Here is an 11,712-nt window from a genome sequence, read left to right on the forward strand (position 1 = left end):
ACACGGACAAACAGGTGCACGGCTCACACGTACTTGCGGAAAAGTTCAATGTGAACCACAGAAGGAGCAATTTTCTCCACCACGTCGGCGATGAAGTTGTACTTGTGCCTCGGACTGTCTGGGTCGTCCTGAGCTGGAAATACACCCCACACACACACACACACACACACACACACACAGAGATGTAAGATGTCAGACAAGTAAAAATAAACAGAAGTCACTCTGAAACGCTGCATGATGTAGGAAGTGTGTGAGAATAGAAAGATGACAAATAGGATGTGTCTTTATTATAACACATGAGGGACAGACAGTCTAGCTCAGCTCTGACACACATGCTCGTTTCCAAGCTCTGGGCTTCAACATAACAACGAAGACCTAACACAGACAAAGTCCCTAACACCACTTACACACACACCCACGACAAGAATAAGGAGTTCCAAGTTAAACTCAGTCATGCACCCTGCTTGGAGGAAGTGTTCTACCTGATAATCAAATCCCACTCAGATGAAAGTTTAAACAAAGCTTTGAATTATAACTCCGACCCTTTCCTCTGTGCTTTTCATTACTCCAGCTCAGGACCCTGCTGCAGCCATGCATCTTTACTCATTACTTTCTCCTCAAAGACGAGATTTGTCAAGAAAAACACTAAGTCAAAAGGCACCTGAGACGTCTTTGATTGCAGGGTTGAAGAACGAGGAGACTTTCTGCTTGAGGTGCAGTTAAGCTAACACAAGCATGGAATGAGAACCATCTTGCCAGAAGGAGAACCACTAAATTATACAGTATGATAACATTTGTCAACCCGCAGGGGGAGATTTTGCCGTCATATGATCACCAGATTGCTCTCAACTGTCTGAGAGCAGATTTAATGACAATCCACCCAACAGTTGTCGAGAGATTTCACTCAGAGACACAAATGCGAACCTCAATGTGCCACAAAAGGAAAAGTCAAGAGATCATTAAAGTGATTAAAAGGGCATCATCTGAGTGCCATGAACATCTCTGGAAATTTTAAATCCGCTCCATTTCATATCTGTTGAGGTATTTTTGATCCTAAAAGAGAAGCTGCTCTTAAACAAACAGAGATGCTTCTTTCCAAACCTCCACACGTGTTTTCCTTTTTATTTTATATGTAAAATATTACGTCTGATCAATGCCATGCATCAAGCTCACCACCATATGAAAGAAAGAGAATGGAAATGCTGGGTTCATTTTCCCCAAGCTACTTTCACACCCGGTGGTTCGTGGTCGGCTATCATAGGATTACTGCTCCGGAAAGCAGCAGGCCCAGAGGCCAGATCGCTGTTGTTTCTGGATCAGTCATACAGCCTTCCAGTCAATTCCACTTCGGCATGTTATGATTCAATTCAATTCAATTCAACTTTATTTATATAGCGTCAAATCACGGCAATGCCATCTCAAGACGCTTTACAGACAGAGGGGAAAACATAATGAAGGCCAATTCATAACAGCCTATATAAGGAAACCAACAGATTGAGTTGAGTCCAACTCAATCTCCCATCCTGAGCAAGCACACTGGCAACAGTGGGAAGGAAAAAACTCCCTTTTAACAGGAAGGAAACCTCCGGCAGAACCCGGCTCAGGACAGGCAGCCATCTGCCTCTGCTGTGTGGGGGGAAGAGGACAGAAAGACAACAGACAACAGGAACTGCTACTCCCGGCCAGGGAGACCTGCTGAGACAGGAGACATACATGTTAATGATGCAACACTGTTATGGGGGGGGGGGGGGTAAAAGAAAGAGATAAAGAGAAAAAGAAAGAAGCTCAGTGTATCAGGAAATGTCCCTCAGCAGTCTAAACCTATAGCAGCATAACTAAGGGATGCTAACCATCCTTAGCTATAGGACTTATCAAAAAGATAAGTCTTCAGCCTAGTCTTAAAGGTGGGGAGGGTGTCTGCTTCCCTAACACTAACTGGGAGCTTATTCCATAAGAGAGGGGCCTGATAACCAAAGGCTCTGCCTCCTGCTCGGCTCTTTGAGACTCTAGGAACCACAAGTAAGCCTGCAGTGAGGTGAGTGAGATGAGTGAGGCCTCCTCACACACATGCTTAAATTTACCACCAGAGACACACTCCTGTACCAATGCAAAGGCTGTAAACCCAGTGATGACAATATGGTGAGGATGGGAAATCAGGAAGCAGAAGTTTTCCACACCAGAGTTGCAACAAAGGACATAAGGCCACTGTGTGTGTGTGTGTGTGTGTGTGTGTGTGTGTGTGTGTGTGTGTGTGTGTGTTTGTATGAATATTTGTTACTCCTTAGTTTACTTTTTTGTTGTAGGTTTGAGATAATTTATAAGCTAGAACGAAAAACTCCTGCCTGCTTAAATTCCAAAGGATTATTGATGCACCTGAACTCTAAATCCCTGATCAGCACTTAATAAAGAGAAAGACATGGAGTTGAAGTCTTTGGATTTGTGTCTCAGTATTCCTTTCTTAAATAATTCACTCCGCTGAATTACCACAATGACAACCTGTTGATTCTGTTTCTGTGGACATTTCCCTACAGAATGCATTGGTTATAACTGCATGTGTGATGTTTATAACAATGCAGGAGATTCCTCAGAGAGAAAAGATGAGAGTTTCTACAGAAATGTTGAAATCAAAGTGGATTATTTACTTACTTCTTGCCAGTTTGACAAAACAAATGTTCCAACTTCACATGCTAACTTCATGTTTCAGAAGCGTGAAGCTTTCAGCTGGAATCTCACTTTTCATGGGACAGAATGTAATCAGCGATACTGAGGACTACTTCAGTCACCAAGGCAAGTTGTGTAGTTATTTATGGTTTGGAAAAGGTTTATAATAACATCTACACTACCAGTCAAAGGTTTGGACACACATATGCATTCATTATTCCATTATCTTAACCACTTAGTCCAATTAAGGATCTCGGGGAAGCTGGAGCCCATCCCAGCAATCACTCACGAGAGGCGGGGTCACGTTGGACAGGTCACCAGTCCATCGCAGACACACCTACTATACTATCCTATACTGATAATACTCAACTATACTTATCAAAAATGTCAGATAAAACTGATCAGTTTGATTACAAACAAACAAAAAAAAGCTTGAGGGTTTAATTCCCCTTTTCATCACTTTATAGCTACATAATGTCTGAAACTCTACATCTACATCTGCAGATGTTAATGTCACTAAAGGCTTCTATTTGTTTGGGATTCGACCAAGAAAAGGAGTCTTCCATCCAACTGGGTACTGCGAGAAAAATAAAAGACATCCATGCGATAGGTTTGTCTTATTGAAGTTTAAATGAAACAACAGTAGAATAAGGAAAACAAAACTAACGACAGTCTGAACTTACGAGACAATAAAGGACAAACAGCTAAATCTGAAGGGGGGCGGGATTCAGACAGATAAATCTCATTATCAGTGTGAAAAAAAAAACTCCTTTCATCACAGTGTTACTGGTGAGAGGATTTTATATGGTGAGAAGATAAGGAAAGAGCCGAGAAGATGCCATTTGGGGTTTTCTGAAATGTGCTTACACTTGAGCTGGACGGATAAAAGTTTGAAAAGAAAAAGTTCTACATGTATTATGCAGAAGGTGCATGTAGACCAGGGCTGTGCAAAGTTGGTCCAGTAGGTTTTTAATGTATCCCTGCTCCAACATACCTGGCTCACATTTAACGGATCCAACAGCCAATAAAGTTCTGCACAATGACTGATTCATTTATGTCAGGTGTGTTGGAGCAGGGATACATGGAAAACCTGCAGGACTGTGGCTCCAAGGACCAGAGCTGGCCTTCCCTGATTTAGGTCAAAAGATATGTGGACAACCAGGAAGCTGAAATACTTCTCCTATGGGAGGCGATTTAAATCTTCAGTAACTTTCAGACTGTGACGTCAGTCCGCCAAACGGACGGACGGCGTTTGGCAGAGTTTGCTCCACTCGCATTCAAAGACAAATGATTTGCTTTTGGTTGTTTTGACCTGATAAAATACGAGATTTTCCGCATGTGGAGGACACATGGAGAAGTTTAGTGGCTCCTAATAAAAGACCCAAATGAAGTTAAACATCCGTTAACAACAATCAGATGTCTGAAGGATTGTTTCTGGAGTCGGTTCAAGTATCAGATCCATGAAAGTTGTTCAAACAGTTTCAAGAAATGTTCATATAACAACAGTTTTTCTTGCCATGTCTTTCTAATGTACACACACATACTAAAGTCTCACTATACCATTAACCCCTCCCAACTCTACATACTACCACAAACGCCCCAGCTCCACATCTCAGCTTGTTTTCCTCTGCAGTTTTCCCATACGTACTGCACGCTTTATTGGCGCCCGCAGACTGAAGCAGCGTTTTTCCTCCTTAAAAACATCCAGAAGATTTAAGTGATAGTTAAATACACTAAGCTACTTTAGCTTAAGAAAAGCATAACTAAAAAGGCAAAGGACAAATTTTCTAAAAATCTTTTTTTTTTTTTTTTTTTAAATTTTGTTGAAACATCACTGTTTGGAGAATTTTGTACTTTTGATGATTCTTGTAAATATTCATTAAAACTTTATTTGATGTCTCCCATAATAAAGTGAATAATGCAACCAGAAAAGCTAGTGATCCGTGTAAAGGGATGTTTCTGCAGCATAGACGCCACAATATGCAATGTGAGATGAATGTGCATGAATTATTTATGTACAGAAACGCCTTGCCTGCAGCAGAAGGTTGTGTTTTTGTTCCTTTTTGACTCATTTGTAGCTGTCATTTCCTATGTTGTTTTGAACATGCTGATTTAAGATATCTTCATTTCCTGTCTGTGTAATTACCCCCCCACCCCCTCCCTGCCAACCCCTCCCACCCTAACTGGCTCCACCTGTGCCCCGTTACCCTCCCTCCATTTATATACAGATTATCCAAAAACATGTCAGTTGAACCACACTTTTCCTTGACCTAAATGGAAATTGTAATGAGCCAATTTTAAAAATAAAAAACAAAATCCAACCATTATCCACCTGCTTTTCGATGAGGATGGTTGCTAAAGAGCTGAAGCCTCCTCCGGCAGGCAACAAAGTGAGAAGTAGGGTACCAAACCAGACAGACAACCACTTATCTTTATGGCAAATTTAGAAAGTAAGGAAAATGTAAGTCTTTAGATTGCAAACAACACTTTAGCACAAGCAGAACATGGTGACTACACACAGGGAGGCTCCAGCTCAGCAGCAGGTGCAACTCACTCCACCACCCCGAAGAGAAACATGACGGAAAGATCATTAGGCCTTTGGCAATGCAGCAGAGGTGCAAAGTGAAGGTCAGCATATTTAAACTAGCTGATGCAATGACAGATGTTGACGCACATGAAGCGCCAACATAGACGACCTAAAGCAAAATATGACTTGATTGTCACTCATTACAGAAGTGACATTAAAAAAAAAAAAAGCTGCTTATGCTGATTTTCCTGTGCAATTATGTCCAGAAATCACTAGTATTGCATAAAAGCTCTAGTTCTACTTCTGCAGGGTTATACCTATTTTAATCATGTTGTATTAATAGTACAATCCGGTTCTACATCTCTTTCCTGGAAAATTCCTATAATATCAACTCTGAGCTGATCATAAGTCCATGAAGCTTCACTTAGAAAGTGGAAAGGCTTCATCTAGTCCACTTCCATTAGAATGGTACAGTGTTTCCCAGACTGCAACTTACATTAGAGACATCTAGGTCATTTCACTCAGTCGGGAACCTTCCTGACCCAAAGAAGCTATTCTACACTCTCCGTGCTCTTCTCCTTGTGATTTCTTCATGCCAGCGACAGACCTATCCCTCTTTTCTGTGTATTTTGATTCTAAGGAGCCAGACTTTCTGAAGGTATTTTAAAGTTTTCCTTTAGATTTTACTGCTTTTTTCACTCATTTTCAGTCCAGCCTCTCCAGTTCAGGCTGTTCTATGTTTTTTTAAAGCCATTTAACATTGACATATGAATCTTTCAGGCATAAAAAAGGAGCCAAACTCAAGTTGTGTCCAAGAAACAGAAAATCTAGCAAAGGACAGGTTTTGAGTTGTATATTTAGACTATTCTCTACCATCAGCCTGACACAAACACAACTGTAATTGCACTTATGACAAAGCAATGATAACATGTCAGGTATTCTCACAGAGCTGTCAGATAAAAATTTAAAGGCAAGCTGAGGAAGCAGAATGAATGAAGGACAAAGTAAGCAATAACAAGTGGTGGACCAGAGAGATTAGCTGTTTTTCCATTTCAATTTTTTAAAACATAAAAGCAATATTAGCAAGTTTTGACAAACATCAACAGTAAACTTGATTTATAGGTCTTTCCATTTAATGGTGTTTAGCACAAAACCCTCAGTTCTCTTCAAATTTAGTCCGAATGATGAGATTTTATAGGAATTCTGGCTTATACACTGCAGCCACGCAGCATTATTTTGTTGCGAATTAGCAGAGGTGGCAATTCCTGGTCCAGAAAGTAAAAGTCCTGTCCAGCAGCTGTTCCGACCAGTCACCAAACCAGCTGAATTTAATGAGCAGGTAAACAAGCCTGTTAGTGAAAAAACCTGTTCTAAATGTACAGGTAGATCCAAAAACATGGCAGGACTTTACTTTCTGGACCAGGAATTGCCACCTCTGGGAATTAGTCACCGCTTTTCTAAGCTTTTCTCTTTTATTTTCTTTTCTAATTCCTTATAAAATCCTGACATTTGTTGTTGTTTGTTCCACACCGTGCCATCTTTACTGGAAATGAAGTGGTCACATGACCCCCTACGTCACGCCCGGGGACACGTAAATGCAAAAATAAAAGTGATTTCATTATACTTTTGAAAAACGTCTGAAAAAACCACTTCATGGGAGCGTAAACTTTTTTTTTAGCAATATTTAAGAGCTTTTCTATTTGCATTTTTATTGTGATATTTAGGTTTTGCACAATTCTAAGTGTAATGGAAATGCAGCTGTAGTTTTTCTCAGGTCCTGGAAGGGTGGGCTTTATGAAGACATACTTATGGAAGGGAAATCAAGAGAAAAAGCAGACCTATTTCAAATAACACAAGAGCTGAATTGAAAATGATGATCTCACATTGCTTTAGTAATGCAGGATCAGAGAAGGAAACAAGATGCAGCCAACATCCAAAGTGTTCTAGAAAGTCCTTCATGAAATCTGGAGAAGTATTCCTGAAGACTAGTTTAATAAGTTACAAGAAAACTTCAGGCTGTGTTGAAGAACAAAGGTGATCAGACAAAATACCGAGTGCCAAACTCATTAAAATGCCTGTTATTTTTGCATTCCTCAAATTTTGCACACGTTTATTAAACTACAGCATCAATTGTCTCAAGATTGTTTCTGGTGCTGTAGATCTTTTCAGCTTTTCATGACTCTTAGCCAGACTTTAACGCCTCTGCAAGGCTAACTGAGCGATCACCTGTTCACACAAGCTGGTCTGCAGCAGTCGCACCAGCACAGTGCTGAATCATGCACTTAGGTTCTCCATCTGTGCTGCCTATAGTTCATTTAACAACCTTAAAACTGTCTCTAAAGCCACTAAGGCTCAAGTTCTCTCACACACAAGCAACATTTAGAGAGATTTATGGTGGCTAAGCAGGGACTATAATCAGAGGGGGAAAGGGACAGAGAGAACAAATAAATAATGTAGTCTTTGGAAGTAGCATCCCCTTTGAAAGAGGACATGAAAATATTATGTTTTCATATAACAAAGAGAAATCAAGGAGTTTAAGAGAACTGGGCTGCGTAGATAAGAATCTGTGACAAATGCAGTTTGAGGAGAGAGAGGAATGAAAAGAGCAGAAGAATTGCAGACATTGTGAACAGGAAAGCAAGCAGATGAGGAAAACAGACAAACAGACTGATGCAGGGAGGAAAAAAAAAAGGCAGACACATGCACGAGAAATGATGCTTTAATATTATGTGCGGCCGAGACAAGTTCAGGAAGAATGTGCACATTCAGCAAATCTCGGGAGTCAGAGTCACGGAGTGCATTCTGCAACATCAGCTCGTAATGAAACGTAAAGCGGTGCAGGCCCTGAGCAGCCCCAGTTTTTGCTCAGCAGCTCTCACGTGCAGCTCCGACATTAAACCAGAAGCAGTGTTAGTAGAATTCATCATAAACAAGACCCTTGATTCAGTTCTATGAATGTCAAAGACTCAAAACACATTAAAAAAAAAAAAAACCTGCTTCTTAAAAACTGGGTCACCTTTAGGAAATGAGACCTGAATGTCACAGAAATGCTGTTACCTAGTTTTATTGCCAAAATGAAACATTTTTCTAATTAATTTTGCAGTGCAGACATGAGATGAGATCATGCAACTGTAGGCGCATATGTTTTCTTTACATGGGGCCAGGTTGCAGGGTAACTGTGTGTCCTCAGAGGGGGTCGAGTTTCTCTAACTGTGATTCTTTAAGTGTGGCTGTGATCACAACTCATGCTGGAGTTAAAGTAAATACATAAATTTAAAAATAAAAAAAAAGCATGCTGCTGCAGATAGAATTGTTCAGAAGCAGTTTGGATAGAAAAACGCCTCCAAGTTGAAATATGACTCGCTTATAGCAGCTCAGGAAATTTTCACCGGGTGCCTTGGAAAATCAGTAGCACTCACCGCAGTCTGCTTCAGACATGCTCTGCTGGGAATGACTTAACCATTTAAGCTGCGAACATGACAGAGACACAAATGTGGCCACGCAGACTGCCCTAACACTGCGCCAACGCGTTGTTGTGTGTGTGTGTGTGTGTTTGTTTTTTTAAAAGTAAACTTCACCCAAAAATATGGACGGCTAATGTTGTGTTTTCCTCTGCGTCTCCTGCCTGTTTTAAACAGTCTTTAAGTGGAGGATGAAATGCGGCTTTGAGTCCGTGCCAAAAATTCCTGCATCAGACTGTAAAGTGTGATTTATGAGTGACAAGAGAAACACAGAGACAGAGTGAAAAAGAAAGGAGAGGAAGCAGTTGGGAGGGGGGAGGGAAGGCTGTTGTGGGGAAATACAGTAAGTTTCCAAGCCTTGAGCAAAGTTAAAGGTCTTTGAGGCAACAGGTGTGGAGTTTTTTTTCATTCAGGCACGCATGTGGTGCCCACTACTAGTCAACTACAACTAATCAACATGTGTAAACGACATGCACACCAAACTTTTAGATACAATATCTTTCCAACCTGTTGCCTCACATGTCCAAAAGTTTGATCGTTTGACATTCCAGCGTGTTTCATATCATGACTTGAGATACAGTACGTACACATACCACGTTCATGATGATGAATGACTCACATGAAACTGTACAGTGTATTCTCAGCTCGGCTTTGCTGCTTAAAAGGCAGCAAAGTAAAGAATTGTGTCGTTTTATAACAGAGCTGCTCTGATTGGGACTAAATGCTATCAAATAACACTGACAGAGCACAGGTCCACATTCTGACACTTAAATATACAAATAGCTATAAATATCACATCAGTATCATTTAAAAACCTTTATTATCTTCTTATCTGGCTGTAAAAAAAACTTTCTGATTAGAAAATGTAAACTGCATTTGCAGACAATCAAACAGTTTACAGCCATGTGACTACCAGTTGTGAGTGCCAGAACTAATCCCTAAGCACACATTAAATTTTACACACACACACACACAAAGAAAGAAAATTTACACAAGGGGACTCATGACTCATTCAGTCAGGAAAAAGTTATAAAAATAAAAAAAAAAAGTCCTCAGATCAGGCTCATTGTAATGCAAGAACGAGTGGGAAGCCCTTTTGAATAGCGACTCTTGTTGTCCAAGACACATGAGGACTGTGTCCCACTGAATGCAGCTTCAAGCTGCAACATCTGTGTCAACTTCAGGCCACAAATGTCCTGTGAGGACTGAGCAGTCAGGCACAGGATCCAGTTGAGATGATGGCATGCAGGACTTTCAAGTTAAACTCCATTCATTCACTTGCAGAATGTACAGAAATGATGCAAAATACTGGAAAAACTCTTGAAATCAACCAGCACTGATCATATTTCAACGATAACTTAACTTCCAACTAATTCGGGGGAAAAAATGTTTCAGTTTGTTTTTTTGGGGGTTATTATTAATCATGTGTTGATCAGAAGAAGCTGATAGTTACCTTTCCCGCAGGCTCCTCGCTGGATGAAAAGAACAGGTGGCTGCTGCAGCTTCTGCGCCCGGCGGCTCACCCTCTTCAGCTCGCAGATGTTCCGGTAGGACACCCCGTCGCTCCCGCAAACCGGCTCGGTGGATTTGCACAAGCACACCCCGCTCTTGCTTCTCCTCCTCACCGTGACAGTGTACGCCACCCCGCTGGAGACGGAGCACTCCAGCCCCTCTCCGCACACCGGGTCACCGAGCTTCCCGCTGCCGCCGCACGCTTCCCCCTCGCCGGAGGCGCAAACCGTACAGCAGCGGCAGGCATCGAGGCTTTGTCCCACCTGACAGTCCGCTGGTAACCGGGGACACATCGACTTGTCGCAACGAGCGGGACATCCGACAACATACCGGCTGGAAGTTTGCGCATCTCCCGGTTTTGACGCAACGGCCACGATTACGCACAGCAGCGGCGACCAAAACATTATTTTAAAAAAATTATTTCAACAGGGTTTTTTAAGGACAAAATTATCATAAAGTTGAAAAGACTTAGAAAAGTTCGCTGTCAGCTTGCGGGGTTGTGGGATGGGAGAGCTCGGAGCAGAGAGGAGGGGGGGAGAGTCCTTTCAGCTGGAGAGGCATTTAACAGAAGCTCTGCGCAACCAATTACGCGACTCTACGTTTCTGCTGGCACAGCATCAAACAGGCAACTTTCTTCTTTCTGGACCTCCGGAACGAGCCTGGCGATTGGCATGGTGCGTTCACGTGACCGTCAACGGAAGCGCTTGTTCGGATTGATGCCTCTTCATAAGCGCGTGGAAGAAATGAAAAGCAGAGGGTGGGGAAGTAGAGGAAAGTTAGATTTAAAAAAAAAAAAAAAAAAACTGCCTATTTTATTTATTTCAGCGTGCACATTCATCCCTCACAGTTGAGGAGGGTGTCAGAATGTCTCTTGGACCTCTGGAGCTTGTAGACTTTGTTTTTGTTTGTTTTTTGAAAAAGCGCAACATTTTTTCTCTTTTCAGAGGTTTGTTGGCTGAAAAAATGGTATTAATCTAAACACTTGAACTAAAAAGAGACAGAAGATTTAAAAAAAATAGACACCAATGGAAGGTTTGAGTTGTAATGGAGCCCATATGTTTCTCATCCTGGACTGCAGGCCCATTTCCTCACACTTTGTTTTCTTGTTTTACTATTCCCCCATAAATTAGTCACTCCTGGCATGAATACAAGCATTATGGCTAATTAGGAAAATTAGGGGTGGAAAAAGGTTGTGGGATTTGTTGGAGTTGATGCTGCACATTGGTGCCAGATATTTATTTATATTTTTTAAGATAATAAGGGGACATTATTTATCTTTTCATCATGATCTTCTTGAATGTCATTCAGCATGTTTGAACAAATCAATAGCAATTTTTACCACATTAAATTAGTTTATTTAACAGCTTATTCTAAGAAACAGATTTATTTGTTTGTTTGTTTTTTGGATGCAGGGGACAAGCATTTCAAATGCAAACATGACTGCTGGGGGACAACAGAGCTCTGTTGGATTTAGACGTCTGTGGTGAAGCTGTGAGAGTCTAATAAACTGCACTGTAATAAATCAGCGCCATAAAACGCCTCAACACAACA

At 41.3% G+C, this 11,712-nt stretch overlaps 1 protein-coding gene across 1 annotated transcript in view; it reads right to left on the bottom strand.

The window, feature by feature from the left end:
* Positions 1-10,691, bottom strand: part of LOC306762169 (serine protease HTRA1A-like) — a 34,092-nt gene extending 23,401 nt beyond the window's left edge. Inside the window, exons 1-2 of the mRNA XM_079248582.1 lie at positions 10,103-10,691; positions 34-133 (exon numbers count right to left, since the gene is read on the bottom strand). Coding sequence (XP_079104708.1) covers positions 34-133; positions 10,103-10,565 — 563 coding nt within the window. The 5' untranslated portion in view covers positions 10,566-10,691. The remainder of the gene's footprint in view (positions 1-33; positions 134-10,102) is intronic.
* Positions 10,692-11,712: the final 1,021 nt, after the last annotated feature.

The sequence above is a fragment of the Telmatherina bonti genome (assembly GCF_933228915.1).
Source record: "Telmatherina bonti genome assembly, chromosome: 11".
NCBI classification, from domain to species: domain Eukaryota; kingdom Metazoa; phylum Chordata; class Actinopteri; order Atheriniformes; family Telmatherinidae; genus Telmatherina; species Telmatherina bonti.